General features: G+C 41.7%; 1 protein-coding gene across 1 annotated transcript in view; it reads right to left on the reverse strand.

Annotated features, from left to right (window-relative positions):
• Positions 1 to 362: 362 nt before the first annotated feature.
• The window catches only part of adora2b (adenosine A2b receptor), a gene marked incomplete at its 5' end in the record, with an annotated part of 29,588 nt that continues 11,765 nt past the window's right edge, over positions 363 to 18,185 (reverse strand). Inside the window, one exon of the mRNA XM_029701871.1 lies at positions 363 to 2,438. Coding sequence (XP_029557731.1) covers positions 1,667 to 2,438 — 772 coding nt within the window. The remainder of the gene's footprint in view (positions 2,439 to 18,185) is intronic.

Below are 18,185 nucleotides of genomic sequence, written 5' to 3' on the forward strand. Positions count from 1 at the left end.
AGGTACACCTCCAATTGACTCAAATGATGTCAATTAGTCTGTCAGAAGCTTCGAAAGCCATGCCATCCTTTTCTGGAATTTTCCAAGCTGTTTAAAGGCACAGTCAACTTAGTGTATGTAAACTTCTGACCTACTGGAATTGTGATCCAGTGAATTATAAGTGAAATAATCTGTCTTTAAACAATTGTTGGAAAAATTGCTTATGTAATGCACAAAGTAGATGTCCTAACCGACTTGCCAAAACTATAGTTTGTTAACAAGACATTTGTGGAGTGGTTGAAAAACGAGTTTTAATGACTCCAACCTAAGTGTATGTAAACTTCTGACTTCAACTGTATTTGTGAGTGATGATTTATATATTATTTTCTTGCCAGACGTCTCAACCTCCAAATATCCTGTGTCTGTGAATTTCAGATGTATTTTTTCACGACTCAGTCTGTCTTCCTCACCACATTCTGTATATTCCTGAGCTTTCTCCATGACACTAAAGAAGCCATGACATTTGCTAAATTCAAGCAGAGCACAATAACACTCCACAAGTTTATATAATGTTTAAAAATACTTTTCCCCATCTAGCTGTGTTGCGTGTGTGTTATGCCCTCTCACTGGAGATTTTGGTGATGTTGCAGTTGTAAATTGTTCCACTGGGCAGACTTTCCTATGTCTGTTTTTTACACAAGACCTGTACTGAGCAAGTGCGATGTAGCCCATGATGAACAATACAGTACACACCTCAGCCAGGTTTTAAAACATTTTGCTACATGACCATAAATAAAATACCAAACATTGGTAAAAAAAAGTTGAACAATTGATGTATATTATTTTGAAAAGTTAAGGCTTAGAAAAAGCAATGTTTTGAGTTATGGTTAATGTGTAGGAATGGTAAATGATGTGTTATCTTGTAGTAATGGATTAATTTCACAGTCCTGAAAATCCAGTTAGCTTTGAAAAATAAAAATAAAATCCTTAACAGTTGAAATCAGAAGGTGAACTGTGCCATTGTTCACCCCAGCGCATTTGTTATTGTTTTGTTTTGTTGATGAAACAGAGGACAGAAGCATCCAGCATCGTGGCTGTTCCAATGCACGTGAAATTATATCAGAGGGAAAAAAAACTGTGTTCGTTGTTTGAAGTAACTTCTTTGTTGTTGTAAATTGCAAAAGGACGTGGCAGTTTTACCTAATACGGATTCCAGCTTTAAAGTAAATAAGACTCTTGCCTGCTTTTCACTAGCCTGGTCCCAGATGTGTTTGCGGTGTCTTGCCAACTCCTATGGCCATGACAATGACCTATAGGAGTGGGCAAGACAGCACATACAGATCTGGGACCAGGCTACCTTTTCATCACCTGGCCCCTGATACTCATCTTAACTCATAAGCAATGCTCCCCATTCAAGGCAGATAATCTATTCAGTTTCACATTCCAACATACCCACTCTCTTTGTTCTGTAAACATTTATAATCTCACTTAAAATGTAATTCAAGAATACAATACAACAATAACATGAACACAGATAGTGTTTTGGGGGGTTGGGGCTCTCCTTGAGTCATACCCCCGGACTGTGGCCCCACCCTTGAAGTAAAGTTATGTAGGCGGGGCTAGTCGCCTCACGAACCCTGGTGTCTGCCCTTACAGTAAAGGGTCATGCCCCCTGTAGCCCCACCCCTCAGAGTAAAGGGTCAATGGTCATGTGGATCTGGTCTCTGTTCCGCCTGCTCCCATTGGAGGAGTGGAGGTAAGGCTCCTCCTTCTGACATAGGACGTGACGCGTCAGGATCTTTCGGAAGGTGTTCCTGAAGTCCTGGATGCGGTAGGCGTAGATAACGGGGTTGACGGCTGAGTTGGCATGTGACAGCATGATGGCTATGTACATGACGGGGGCCGGCTTGCACAGGTCCTTGTAGAACAGGGTCAGGCAGTTGAGGATGTGCACGGGCAGCCAGCAGAGGGCAAACAGCCCCACAATGATGGACAGAGACTTGGCGGCACGGATCTCGCGTTGCAGGAGCCCGTGATGGTGGCTGTCCCCATTGCTGCTCACTGAGCACTTGAGTTCAATCTGGTGCATCTGCTTGCGGGCCACGGTGAAGATCTTCACATAGATGCCCAGCATGATAAACAGAGGAGGCAGGACGCAGCCGAAGAAGTTGAAGTAGACCATGTAGTGCATGTCCACCACACTCTCAAACAGGCAGGTAAGCTTGCAGCTGCTCAGGAAGTCACCTGCACTGCCCAGATCGTCCACCAGGGGGGGGATGGTGGTACTGGCATTGTCCCCCAAAGACTTGCCATTCATCAGGCTGCTGGAGACATTCTGACAGCAGGAAGTCACCTTCAGGTTCCAACCCAGGAATGGGATGAGGCCGATGACGAAAGACAGGATCCATAAGATGGCGATGATTCGTCTGGCCCTCGTACCCGTCACCAGCTCCTTGTACCTGGATAAGAGGCCGAGGGAAGACCAAAAAGACGCTGGTTAATATCCATGGGGGTTATAAATGGGTCTTATTTTCTTTTCCCTAAGAGTTGTGACTGAGTGCCCTTAACGGCCACAGCGGCCATCTTTCAAGCATTATGGTGCTTATGCTGCACATCTATTCATGATTAAAATAACGTAATAATGAGTTATTACAGAAAGACAATAGGGCAATAGAGAAGCAAATATGCTGTCCTTAAAGTTCTTCCAACTGAACATTAAATTAGGGCCTGTGATAGGAATAATATATCATTGCCATCTTTTTGTCAAAAGCAGAGTACCAAAACATAACGAGACATCATTCCAACAGACTTCTGGGTGGTTCTACCAATTAGGTGCCTTTCAAGTAGTGTAACTTGTTAAAAAATAATAATAATAATGTTTTCCCATCTCAAGAGGTTAAATACCAAACAGGGTTAACGATTTCAACGTAATTCAGTTATAAATCCCATTGTGACTGGGGGAATACAAGCTTCACAAAACAATTGAAATTGTGAAAACGTTTCTAGCCTGTCTATCTGTGGCTAACATTGGCGTGTTATGCTCGACCCAAAAAGAAGAGGGCCAGAACCAGCTCACCTGCTTTAACACTATGATTTGACTATTAGATGTTCAATGTTTCCTTTGAATAATAATTTTTTAAAAGCATAGTTTCACCATATTAAAACGAAAGTTCAGTTCACGTAACAGGGTTGATCTTAAAACAAGGGACAGTTTTTATGAATCACTAAATCACATGAAATAAATAATAATCTTCAGAAATGACTTTGTCAAACCACAAAATATCTAGGGCTTTTTATAATGATGGTGAAAACTGAATTTAAAAAAAATGTTTTATTGAACTTTCCATGTGGTCTACACTAAAGGGCACTTCAATTAAAATAATAGCCTTCCCTGTGGCTCAGTTGGTAGAGCATGGTGTGTGCAACGCCAGGGTTGTGGGTTTGATTCCCATGGGGGGCCAGTACAAAAAAAAAGAAATGTATGCATTCACTACTGTAAGTCGCTCTGGATAAGAGTGTCTGCTAAATTACGTAAATGTAAATAACAGGCTTTTAAAATGACATATTTGTGCACAATTTCTACTTAAAATAAAAGACACTAATTTCGTGGAACTACCCTTCTATCGACCGAGGTCTGGGTATGAATGCCATTGGGCTCCATATGCTCTGTTCCAATATCCATAGCATAGACTACCACTTATTAAGGAATATGTTGTATAGGGAATGCATTCTAAGTGGCATGTTAGTATTAACTTCTTGGTGACAGGGGGCAGTATTCAGAAATTCAGATGAATAACATGTCCAAATTAAACTGCCTGCTACTCGGGCCCAGAAGGTAGGATATGCATATTATTAGTAGATTCGGATAGGAAACACTCTGAAGTTTCTAAAACTGTTTGAATGATGTCTGTGAGTACAACAGAACTCATATGGTTGGCAAAAACCTGAGAAAAAAATCCAACCAGGAAGTGACTTGTAGTTTTTCTATCTAATCCCTATTCAAACTACAGTGTTTGTGGGGTCATTTTGCACTTCCTAAGGCTTCCACTAGATGTCAACAGTCTTTAGAACCTTGTTTTATGCTTCTACTGTTACTGGGCAGAGAACAGGAGCTGACTCAAGCCTGGGACCAAGAAGTTGTTTACTGCGCGGGCACCCAAGCGCCCTTCCTTCTTTTTCCTCTGTAATGAATACGCTATTGTCTGGTTGGAATATTATCGAAGATTTATGTTAAAAAGACCCTAAGGATTGATTGTAAACATCGACTTTTCATCTCTGGTTTTGCGCACTTGCGTTATGCCTTTGGATTAGTGATCTGAACGCGCGGACAAAACGGAGGTATTTGGACATAAATATGGAGTTTATCGAACAAAACAAACATTTCTTGTGGAAGTGGGAGTCCTGGGAGTGCATTCCGACGAAGATCAGCAAAGGTAAGTGAACATTTATAATACTAATTCTGAGTTTAGTTGACTCCAGAACTTGGCGTGTAACTGTATAGCTAGCTTTGATGGCTGAGCTCTGTACTCAGAATATTGAAAAATGTGCTTTCGCCGTAAAGCTATTTTAAAATCTGACACAGCGGTTGCATTAAGGAGAAGTGTATCTATAATTCTTTCAATAACTGTTGTAAAGTTTATCAACGTTTATGATGAGTATTTTTGTAAATTGATGTGCTCATTCACCGGAAGTTTGAGGGAATACATTTTCTGAACATCACGCGCCAATGTAAAATGGGGTTTATGGATATAAATATGAACTTTATCAAGCAAAACATACATGTATTGTGTAACATTGAGTCCTGGGAGTGTCATCTGATGAAGATCATCAAAGGTTAGTGATTCATTTTAGCTGTATTTCTGGTTTTTGTGAAGCCTCTCCTTGCTTGGAAAATGGCTGTGTGCTTTTTCTTGTTTAGGCACTGTCCTAACATAATCTAATGTTATGCTTTTGCCGTGAAGCCTTTTTGAAATCGGACACTGTGATTGGATTAAGGAGAATCTTATTTTTAAAATGGTGTATAATACTTGTATGTTTGAGAAATTTGAATTATGAGATTTTTGTTGTATTTCACTGGCTGTTGATAGTGTGTACCGCGGGTGGGATGCTAGCGTCCCAGATGTCCCAGAGAGGTTAATATTGGAACGTTAAGTAATCTATGATCGAATCAATGTAAGAATTTGCTTAAGAGCAAAATAGCTGAATCTGCTGCAGCGAACAGGAGTATTGCACAAAGAATGAGAATTTGGCAATTTGTGATGTGTTGAGCAAGTAAGAAGTTAAGAATTTATTTATATATTGGCTAACTGTTACACCACATTTCACTGAGCACATTGATTCAGAGACAGACAATGGAAAGGAAAAACCGTCATAGAGTACAACTCATCACCTCTCTAAGAACAACAGTCTATCTATACAGTGTTGAACACACAGAAGTTATACAGTGCCTTCGGAAAGTATTCAGACACACCACATGTCTATATAAGGTCCCACAGTTGACAGTGCATGTCAGAGCAAAAACCAAGCCATGAGGTCAAAGGAATTGCCCGTACCTACCCGTAGCACTCACGTCTGTAGCCATGAAGTGCTTTGAAAGGCTGGAGATGGCTCACATCAACACCATTATCCCAGAAACCCTAGACCCACTGCAATTTGCATACCGCCCCAACAGATCCACTGATGATGCAACCTCTATTGCACTCCACACTGCCCTTTGTCATGACGTTGGCCTGTGGGTAAGGTTTATGACCCCCCCATAAGTACCTTTCTCCCTTCCCCTCTCTTACTGACCCTACTGAAGGACTGCTGTCCTGTTAAATATAGAGAGTCTGGGAACATCAAACAAATGGGGAAAGGAACCATATTTTGGTAATAAAACCAGTTGGAAATATGCTTGATAACGTAATGAGTATGGATGTCAGTTCATTGTTATCTGTGACATTATGACTGATGACAGGACGACATAAACTGTACCTGGGAAAGTATACACCCTCTAGTTATCAGAGTCACATGGAATTGTTATGCAATTGAAATGTTTGATATTGAAATGGTTTGTTAGGAGATTAAATGTAATTTTAGCTTCCAAATGAGAGATTTGGGTTTTCATAAGGAAAGTGCCCTGCTTGATCAGTGGCCCACCCCTGTGAAGAGGAGGGGTTATAAACGATGAAACACACCCTTCCCCCCTCTCCACTATATAAGCCTTTGACGAAAAGATAACCAGGTAGTTCCAGTACGTGAGGTCTGCAGCCTCTACGTTAGAAGGACACACATGTCAAGAACAGAACTAAGCCAACCTTGGCGTGAGCTATGGTATGAACTGGTATGAACTTTGAGCTTATTCACTACAGAAGTGATACTTCCTAGCCGTTGAGTTAGCAGCTGCCGCTGTCGACGTGGGCTAGGAAAGGACGGACGACGGATCCAGTCTAACAAACAGACGAAGATAACACCACGTATCCAATTTACCACCAGAGACATTGTTCCGAGTACAGGAAGATCTGTTGGCCAACCCGGCCAGCATCTACGACCAATCTACCGAAGCGCAGCTCAGAGTAAATATTTATTGCATTTTCCTTTTCCAAATGGGCGGTAATTTAGAATGCATAAGATAATGTATTTACGATAGCATAGCTGCTGTTTGTGGTTCCTAAGTCTTCCCGCTATTTCATTCAAGCCCAACCCCCTTTCCTTTGTGTAACCAGCCGTCATATCTGTTCCGTCCACCGGGACGTTTTCTGTATGACATCATTGGTATTCTGTGTATTTGTAATTCTGTGTGATTAGTTAGGTATTTAGTAAATAAATAATTAAACCCAATTTTGTATTGCTGATTCAACTTGTTAGCCAGGGTTCGTGAAGATAGCCAAGAATTTACAACTTTCATTATGAGACTGAAAATAAGATAAGGGTTAATATTGACTGCTATCGATGTAAAATATTACTAAGTATTTTAAGAGTTTATACGGAAGATAACAGCTCTATAAACGTTCTTCCGTGGTGCCCCAACTTTCTAGTTAATTACATTTACATGATTAGCTTAATCAGGTAATATTAATTACAGAGAAATCATTTTATAAGTTAGCATGTCATATCACTTAATCCGGCATAGCCAAAGACACGACACCTTTCACACATGGACAAAAGGAACACCTATGTGAGAATGCTATTCATTGACTACAGCACAGCGTTCAACACCATAGTGCCCTCAAAGCTCATCACTAAGCTAAGGACCCTGGGACTAAACACCCCTCTGCAACTGAATCCTGGACTTCCTGACGGGGCGCCCCCAGGAGGTAAGTTTAGGTAACAACACATCCGCCATGCTGATCCTCAACACCGGGGCTCCTCAGGGGTGCGTGCTCAGTCCCCTCCTGTATTCCCTGTTCACTCATGACTGCATGGCCAGGCATGACTCCAACATCATCATTGAGTTTGCCGACGACACAACAGTGGTATAACTGATCACAGACAACGATGAGACAGCCTATAGGGAGGAGGTCAGAGACATGGCCGTGTGCTGCCAGGATAACAACCTCTCCCTCAACATTATCAAGACAAAGGAGATGATTGTGGACTACAGGAACAAGTGGACTGAGCATGCCGTCATTCTCATCGACGGGGCTGTAGTGGAGCAGGTTGAGAGCTTCAAGTTCCTTGGTGTTAACATCACCAACAAACTATCATGGTCTTAAACACACCAAGACAGTCTTGAAGAGGGCACGACACAGCCTATTCCGGGTTCCCCGGGCACCAAAGATGTGGATGTCGATTAAGGCAGCCCCCCGCACCTCTCTGATTCAGAGATTTCCTCACGGCGGAAGTTCAGCGTTACAGCGGGATTTAAATTTAAAGGCAATGTTCCTGCGTTAGCGGAGAATGCATTCACCGTAAACCAGTGGCAAACCATGACTATAGGACATAGGCTTTCAGAGGAACCAAAAATCTTCCATTACGTTGTATCAAACTCAGAAATCAAAAAAATAACTGAAAACATAGCATCACTTAATGAACCCGATATTGTATATTTTGTAGTTGGACAATTCTAGTTGTAGTGAAGGAGGAGCAATGCTTTTTGATGACATTATGAATGAATCAAACAGGCCTGTCCGTGCTTCAGGCTGCCGCACACACAGTGACAGTTCAGCATGGACACAACATGACACACAGCATAAAATAATGCAACCAGCAAAACAAAAAACACTGTTTACATAACCTATGGTAGCCTAACACCACTATCACACTATCACCCATAGCAATAACAACAGTGTCACATCAACAGTGACAGGCTCTAGGTGCTGAATGGACAGCGACCGTAGGCTAATACCTGTGCACTCCATAGAGCTGAAGGAGAGACAGGTTTGGTCAAACACATAGACACGGCTGATAAGACAGGCAACAGCAGTCACACACAGCATCAAATAACGTTACAGATGAAGCATCCCATTCACTCCAGTAGGCCCCTTGAAATCAGAACAATACAAAAGCACAACCATTTAATTTCCAAAATGAAATTAATAAACCAGCTATTACTTCCCTTTGCAAAAATATTTTATGACGTTCATCACACTAACCGGTGATCTGAGGTTTAAATGCAACAACGTTTCACAGTCATTATTTTCAAAGAGATGTCTAACAGCAAGCAAGCTGCAACAAAACAGTACCACTCACCAGATGATCATTTGGAAAAGAAGTTTGAAAGAAGTTCATCTTGATCATCCTGTATAAACACAGACTTACTTCCTTGACAACAAACAAGAACTTTGAGGAAATCTGTCAGAAGAAGTTCACAAATAAAAAAGATATTTATACCTCATGTAGGGATTTTAAAGACACGGAAATGAGTTTGAACTCCTGGAAAGATATCAGGGGGGTAATTTGGATAGATGTGGTAAAGAGGTCAATGGAATTCATACTGTGGGGGATAGAAGGATGCTGGATTGGCGCACATTCAACAAATCTGATCTAACAAAGTGGATATTTGTCAAATCCGTCATGATTTATGTGTTGCAACAGGCCCACAATGTGGTTATTGCTGCATAACATTTAGAAGTTGTCCCTTTTCCGGTTTAGAAAAAGTGACTGCTAAATGCTAACTCCCATTCGTATAAGCTTTTAGAATAGCTAGCACACAGAAATCAGTTTTGAACTGTAATGCAGTTGATTGGTAACGATGACATGAACATGTGTTGGCGTTGACATCCATACAAGCATTATACTCTGGTTTTTACCTCAACATAGTGTGAAATACACATATAAATAATAACCTAAATGTAGGGTAATTTTGTTTGGGGGAGATTCGGGATGGAGATGCAGGTGTGAAAATAGTGCAATCTTTTTACTTCATGCTATCTTGGCTGAGCTTCTATTGTCATGCACTGGGAAACAGATTCCAACACCTCAGAAGAGGTTAGGTCTTTTCATTTAGTCAGTTGCTTGTAATTACCTGGAAGACTATAGAGGTTAGCCCTGAATCACTACGAGTGATGCGGTGCAGACCAATTTATTGGATGCGTATAAGAGCTTCCCGATGCGCTAGAAGTATGATTGCTCTGACGTCTGCAGAGGCCTGCATCACAGTAAATGCTGTATGGGACACTGCAGACCTAGATTGACCATGCAGAGCCAAGCATGGGGAAACTACTGCTTGACCCACTGATTATTTCCTTTTGTCCTCACTAGTGAAATGTCTAGGCACGTCACTTCTTTAAACGGTCCCACCCATTGCAAGTCAAAATGTGATGGGTTTGTTTACATCCCTGCTAGTGAGAATTTCTCCTTTGCCAAGATAATCTATCCACCTGGCAGGTGTGGCATATCAAGAAGCTGATTAAACAGCATGATCATTACAGGTGTACCAATAAAAGGCTAATCTAAAATGGGCAGTTTTGTCACAACACAATGCCACAGATGTCTCAAGTTTTGAGGGACTGTGCAAATGGCATGCTGACTGCAGGAATGTCCACCAGAACTGTTGCCAGAGAATTGAATGTTCATTTCTCTACCATAAGCTGCCTCCAACGTAATTTTGGCAGTACGTCTAACCGGTCGCACAACCACAGACACGTGTAACCACGCCAGCCCAGGACCTCCACATCCAGCTTCTTCACCTGTGGGATCGTCTGAGACCAGCCACCCGGACAGCTGATGAAACTGAGAAGTATTTCTGTCTGTAAAAAAAAAACTTTTGTGGGGAACAACTCATTCTGAGCTCCCCAGTGAGTGGGCCTGACTCTCAAGTGGGTGGGCCTATGCCTTCCCAGGCCCACCCATGGCTGTGCCCCTGCCCAGTCATGTGAAATCCATAGATTAGGGCCCAATTAATTAATTTCAATTGACTGATTTCCTTATATGAACTGTAATTGTTGCATGTTGCATTTATATTTTTGTTCAGTATAATTTTTTAAATAAATCCTTAGGCCTTCTCTGGTTCTACACTGCCAAAAACGCTGCATATGTCGGCTCAATCAAAAATGACCTTTAAAGGTGCACTATACAGAAATCGCTCTGCCATTTCGTGGTTGCTAAAACTCACATTTATAGGTGAATTTGGTCGGGTCACCCAAAAAGTTGTATATTGCAGTTTTCATTTTCTATTACGCAATCCGTAACGCTTCAGCGATACAGATTGAACAGAGCCCTTACACTGAGTTCTCAAGCCAAACCATGAAACCATATAGCAAATATACAGTAGATATAGGATAATCAAATCAAAGTTTATTGGTCATGTACACAGTTTAAGCATTTGTTGTCAGTGCTCATGTGACTTCACTTTGCTCTGATTATAGCATGTAATAATGACATGTAATGTCATTATAGTTGAGTCACCAGCCACGATAATCATGTAAACGATATTTCCACATGATATTTCCTCTAGGACGACAAATATCAACGACAATTAAAGTAATCTACATACACTCTGGTAAGGCATATGATATTTCTATACAGACTAATAGTTAAGTGCAATGGAGAAAATTACTTTTTGGTTTTATTCAAAAACATGAAGTGGTCATTCTCTGCTGCAAATGTTTTTCCCTTCCCTCCTCATGAAACAGCTGCAATTTGGCAGTAAAATGTCATACAAGTTAAGTTTCACAGGCAGCAGTAGCTCATTTGACAAGATAACCGTGGCTTTCAGTCATTACCTACAGTATTAGTACTGTAGCCCCTCAGACGCCAAGGCCTCAAAACAGATGACTGGGACTTTAATAATGCAGCAGTAAATGATTCTACCTCTCTCCCTATTTCTCCATTTCCCCATCACTCTCTCCCTCAGTGAAGGATGCTGTGGCTGTGCCCCCAGTGCCATCAATAATCCACAGACAGCCATGACCATGTTTAGGGACCTGAAGTGATGGGCCCTAAGGCTATAGGGTGGACACACACATCACTCCTTCCTCTCTCTTCTTCTCTCATCATCCATACATTTCTCTGTCTCTCTCTCTCTCGTCTTAGTCCTCTAACCTGTAAGTCAAGCCCAGAAAGGTTTGTGTTCCAGACAGTGACTAATATCTGGGGGTGGACAGCTCTCTCACTCTCTCTGTCTCTCTCACTCTCTCTGTCTCCCTCACATGCTCCCTCTTTCTCTCTCTCCCTCACACGCTCTCTATTTCTGTCTCCCTCTCTCTCCTTCTCTGTCTTTATCTCACTTTCCCTCGGGCCCTCTCTCACTCTCTATATATTATCTCCCTCTGTCCCGCTCTCTCTGATGGGATGGTGACATTCCTCTCTGTGAGGGCCAGTAAATGAGCGGCTGAGCAGATTAGTTCTGGCCTGACGACAACACGCTGGCATTTCTCTCACTCCCTCTCTGTCTCCCTTTCTTCTGTCTCTCTCTCCCCACACATCCCTTTTCTAACACCATGGTTCCTGGGCTTCCGCCTGGGGCACATTGCAGCCCACAAACCTCTGCCAGGCTAGTACACAGAGTCAATAATCACAAAGCACATCCGCTTAAACATGACAGAGATGTCCACAGTATAGCCTCAAACAGAGATGTCCACAGTATAGTCTCAAACAGAGATGTCCACAGTATAGCCTCAAACAGAAATGTCCACAGTATAGCCTCAAACAGAGATGTCCACAGTATAGCCTCAAACAGAGATGTCCACAGTATAGTCTCAAACAGAGATGTCCACAGTATAGTCTCAAACAGAGATGTCCACAGTATAGTCTCAAACAGAGATGTCCACAGTATAGTCTCAAACAGAGATGTCCACAGTATAGTCTCAAACAGAGATGTCCACAGTATAGTCTCAAACAGAGATGTCCACAGTATAGTCTCAAACAGAGATGTCCACAGTATAGCCTCAAACAGAGATGTCCACAGTATAGCCTCAAACAGAGATGTCCACAGTATAGCCTCAAACAGAGATGTCCACAGTATAGCCTCAAACAGAGATGTCCACAGTATAGCCTCAAACAGAGATGTCCACAGTATAGCCTCAAACAGAGATGTCCACAGTATAGCCTCAAACAGAGATGTCCGCAGTATAGCCTCAAACAGAGATGTCCGCAGTATAGCCTCAAACAGAGATTTTACATTTACATTTTAGTCATTTAGCCGACGCTCTTATCCAGAGCGACTTACAGATGTCCACAGTATAGTCTCAAACAGAGATGTCCACAGTATAGTCTCAAACAGAGATGTCCACAGTATAGTCTCAGAGATGTCCACAGTATAGCCTCAAACAGAGATGTCCACAGTATAGCCTCAAACAGAGATGTCCACAGTATAGTCTCAGAGATGTCCACAGTATAGCCTCAAACAGAGATGTCCACAGTATAGCCTCAAGGGGAACAGATGTTTCTCTTTGACCCAGTGGCAACCTCATGATTCTACCCCCAAGCCATAAGACTCCTGAACATCTAGTCAAATGGCTAACCAGACTATTTGCATTAGCCTACACTTTGATTATGCAAATCAAATATCACTTTGATTATGCAAATATCCTGCCCTCACATGGCATAGCACCAGCAGTTCTTATAGATCGTCTCAAGAGATTTGAGAGTGTGATATCTCTATGTGAGATGTGTGATATTATCTGTAGCCACAGACCAAACTAGTACAGTCATACCAGAATGTAGAGGCTTGGATTCATGGCGATGAGGTGCCACATGTTGTTAACACAAGTGAGCACATTCTGCTGTCACTCTGGATGAGAGTAGGCCTAACAGTACGACTCTCAGGTGGAATCTGGTCTGGTGAATGGAAGTATCATCAACACTTTAATGCAACCCAGAGCCATACAGTGAATGTATTGCTTGGATGGAAACTATGAATAATGCTGGTGTGTATGAGGCTTGGCTTTATGGTTTTGTACAAACAACATGTGTGAATTTCCTTCAATATGTTGCAGAATTGTGATAGATAAAGGTGGTGAGGAGTGGTTTCTTCTTACTATTTACACTCTTTGTTGCTGTATTTACATCATATATCTGTTATGTGTGATGACATTCATGTAGTAAGAAAGACCTGTTGCCTGAAACAACTGCAAAAGCCAAAATGACAGCCTGACAGTGTTTGGGGCTCAATAGTGGCAAGTCCACACACTTAGTTTGGCAATACCATCCTTCTGAAAAAAGCCTTTAAAAAACAGTTTAGTCTCATTAGCAGAGGAAAACATTTTTTCAAGGACACATCACTGGTTCTTTCTGAGCATAGAGAAACATGTGGGGCCTGAGAACATGAAGTGAAGAGACTGTTGGTGAGAGACAGGTAGGTGAAGAAAGCCCTGGCAGGTTTGTTAACTCTTGGAACATGGATAGCCAGAGGTTATGCTATTGGATCTTTCCCTTCAAACGGTATGGTGTTGGTGGAAGAAAATACATAAATAGTTTGTCTCTTTCTGAGAAACATGAAAAGGAAACAAAGGCTCTAAAACGGGTGTGTATTAGTGTTATCAGAAGGTGCAGAGCAGAGCTCCATCTCTCATGGTTTGAAGCATTTGAGTCTGCCTTTTCCCTTCCACCAGAGCCAGCTGTGAAAACAGTCTGTTCTGAGGGAACCACAGTCCCACAAGACTAAGGCTCAGACACACACAAATGCACAGTCACACACTCACAAACACATACACAAACTAAGGAAATGGCTAGAGTAGAGTCATTTGAGCTGACCATATACCTTTCTCATTGCCACGTGTGTGATGTGGGTCTGGGGTAAAGGGGAAAACCGTAAAAAGGGATGTTTAAATCCGTCTGGATTTCTAAAAAGGAATGTTGTTATGAAACTATATGATGCATTTGCTGGCATTGTGCAGCAACCTTTCTGTATATGATGATGAGATGTCCTTTTATTAACACCCCCTGAGGAATAGTCTGACTCTTTACCCATGAAGGGAATAATGGGAATAACATACTGGGAAGGGTAAAGAAAATTTGACTGATTGAGGACATTCTTGGGAAACATCTGTAAATGGAAAAGCAGCAGTTTGCCTTAAAGGGCAGGTTGCACGATATATTTCCACAAATCTAACAATGTAGATTGATGATATTTCATCGAAACAGTCTTTATGCAAAAGTTTTAAAAAATAAACACATTTTACACTTCTATTTTCACAATTTAAATTACATTTATCAAAAATTAATTTACCAACAATAAATTGCTGCTTTCTCGTCAAGAAAGGAACAGCCTGGTGGTGGCTGCAGTGCACTGTTAACCGGCATGTTTGATCGAAATGCAAGAAGATGGGTAGAAAGTCGGACCAATTCGGGCAGACTGGGTCAGGAAATCCCCTAGCGCTTCAGTCATATGCGGGTCCTACTTTGTACCAAATGATTACGATGACTACCAACAGTGGAGTCACCATGAATCTGAGGCTAAAAACAGGTTCTGTGCACTGACCACCGACGTTACAGTATGTCGGCGGGCGACTTTGGTGATGATGGAGTTGAATTGGGTAAATTGGTACTAAAGTGCCCAAAGAGTTTTGTCATATTATGTTGCTAGTAGATGATAAAAACAAAGATAGTCAGCTATCTAAGTGCACCGGGCCATACAAAACTAACTGGCCCACTTGCACCATACAGATCTAGCATGGTGTTTGGGAATGGAATAATCTAGCTAGCTAGCAAGTAAGCTACAACAACTCAATCAACAGAATACTGCATGTTTTGTAGAAATGAATGGTCAAATACTGATTCATGTCATTGTTTATTTCAAGGTACAGTTGAAGTCGGAACTTTACATACACTTAGGTTGGAGTCATAAAAACTCGTTTTTCAACCACTCCACAAATTTCTTGTTAACAACTATAGTTTTGGCAAGTTGGTTAGAACATCTACTTTGTGCATGACACGTCATTTTTCCAACAATTGTTTACAGACAGATTATTTCACTTATAATTCACTGTATCACAATTCCACGCTAACTGACATCATTTGAGTCAATTTAAGGTGTACCAGTGGATGTATTTCAAGGCCTTCCTTCAAACTCAGTGCCTCTTTGCTTGACATCATGGGAAAATCAAAAGAAATCAGCCAAGACCTCAGAAAAAAATGTGTAGACCTCCACAAGTCTGGTTCATCATTGGGAGCAATTTCCAAACGCCTGAAGGTACCACGTTCATCTGTACAAACAATAGTACGTAAGTATAAACACCATAGGACCACGCAGCCGTCATACCGCTCAGGAATGAGACACGTTCTGTCTCCTAGAGATGAATGTACTTTGGTGCGAAAAGTGCAAATCAATCCCAGAACAACAGCAAAGGACCTTGTGAAAATGCTGGAGGAAAGACGTACAAAAGTATCTATATCCACAGTAAAACGAGTCCTATATCGACATAACCTGAAAGGCCACTCAGCAAGGAAGAAGCCACTGCTCCAAAACCGCCATAAAAAAAGCCAGAATACGGTTTGCAACTGCACATGGGGACAAAGATCGTACTTTTTGGAGAAACGTCCTCTGGTCTGATGAAACAAAAATAGAACTGTTTGGCCATAATGACCATCGTTATGTTTGGAGGAAAAAGGGGGAGGCTTGCAAGCCGAAGAACACCATCCCAACCGTGAAGCACGGGGGTTTCAGGATCATGTTGTGGGGGTGCTTTGCTGCAGGAGGGACTGGTCCACTTCACAAAATAGATGGCATCATGAGGTAGGAAAATTATGTGGATATATTGAAGCAACATCTCAAGACATCAGTCAGGAAGTTAAAGCTTGTTCGCAAATGGGTCTTCCAAATGGACAATGACCCCAAGCATACTTCCAGAGTTGTGGCAAAATGGCTTAAGGACAACGAAGTCAAGGTATTGGAGTGGCCATCACAAAGCCCTGACCTCAATCCTACAGAAAATGTGTGGGCAGAACTGAAAAAGCGTGTGTGAGCAAGGAGGCCTACAAACCTGACTCAGTTACACCAGCTCTGTCAGGAGGAATGGGCCAAAATTCACCCAACTTATTGTGGGAAGCTTGTGGAAGGCTACCCGAAACGCTTGACCCAAGTTAAACAATTTAAAGGCAATGCTACCAAATACTAATTGAGTGTATGTAAACTTCTGTCAAGGTGTGCGCTACTGGTGGAGAAGTCAGGTGCAGGAGAGCAGAGAGTTGTGAACAGGCGCACACTTTATTTAGGCAGAGGCAATAAAACAGACAGACGGCACTGAGTCAAAACCTCCAGCCAAAGGTAAAAGTGCAAGGCGCGAAACAGCCCAAAAAATTATCAAATGTTTTACGATAAACATCCCTCGTGAGAATACCATGGAATAACGGGGAAAAACCCAGCCTGGCACGTACACACACAACACGTAACAAAATCTATTTCACACAAAGACATGGGGGGGAACAGAAGAATAAATACATGCAGTGTGATTAAGGAATGTCAACCAGGTGTGCAGGGAACAAGACAAAACAAATGGAACAATGAAAAATGGAGCGGCGATGGCTAGAAAGCCGGTGACGTCGACCGCCGAGCAAGGAGAGGAGCCAACTTCGGCGGAAATCGTGACAAATTCTGACCCACTGGGAATGTGATGAAAGAAATACAAGCTGAAATAAATCATTCTCTCTACTATTATTCTGACATTTCACATTCTTAAAATAAAGTGGTGATCCTAACTGACCTAAGACAGGTCATTTTTACTGGGATTAAATGTCAGGAATTGTGAAAAACGGAGTTTAAATGTATTTGGCTAAGGTGTATGTAAACTTCCGACTTCAACTGTATGTCTTTATTTTTGCTGAACTGCCTGATCTTTATTGGCCGATATAACTTGCAGGATATCATGGTAGCTAATGTTTGTGTTTGCCATTATACCTCGATTTAAGTTGGCTTCAGAGTGCCAACATATTTTTTCAAAAGCAATAGGAGGACTCGGTATATGATGTGGGTCTTATGTGGACAGTGGCTTCACTCCTGCTCTGTAGTGCTCCTCTTTACGTCACTTTTCCCAACGCTTTTCCAACATGACTTCGGTCAAATTTGGATAAAATATAAATGTAAAGTGATATGTCGTACTGGGACTTGTAGTTGGAAGGATGAAACAAATAATAATGTTTACAAGCAACCTAAACGTAAAAAAATACTGAACGTAAACTTTTTCCCGGTAAATGTAATAAGTTATTACATTAATCGGTGGTTATTACATTAACTGGTGAGTAACATCTTTTTAAGTGTATAATGTAATAACGTCAACCAATGATGTAATACCATACCAAAATAAAATAAAAAATGTGGTACTTCAGTCAATTTCATGCACATACCACCACCCACTGCCAATTACAACACAAACAAACTTATGCACATCATACAGGAATACTCATACATAGAGACTCTACAAGCCCACAAATGTAAACACACACACACACACACACACACACACACACACACACACACACACACACACACACACACACACACACACACACACACACACACACACACGTAATCTCCAATAGTTCCCTGCAAACAATAATGAGGACGCCCCACAATGTGTCATGGTCCCCTGGAGGTTTTGTCTAGTTCCCGGTTTGTCCCGGGGATGTCACCCCCCCTCAGAAAAAAGTATTGTACCTAGGGCACACAGACCCTAGTTTCATTACACCTCACCCCTTGTTACTGTTGCCAAGCCCGTCAAGGCCCTGATTGGTGAACCACTGATCCATTCACAGCTCTTTTGGCAATACTAGGGACACACACAGTGCTTTTAACCTATATATTTGACATAAATTACATTGTATGTTTATTTATACAGTTATTATTATTT

This window comes from Salmo trutta, chromosome 19 (genome assembly GCF_901001165.1).
Source record: "Salmo trutta chromosome 19, fSalTru1.1, whole genome shotgun sequence".
NCBI lineage: Eukaryota > Metazoa > Chordata > Actinopteri > Salmoniformes > Salmonidae > Salmo > Salmo trutta.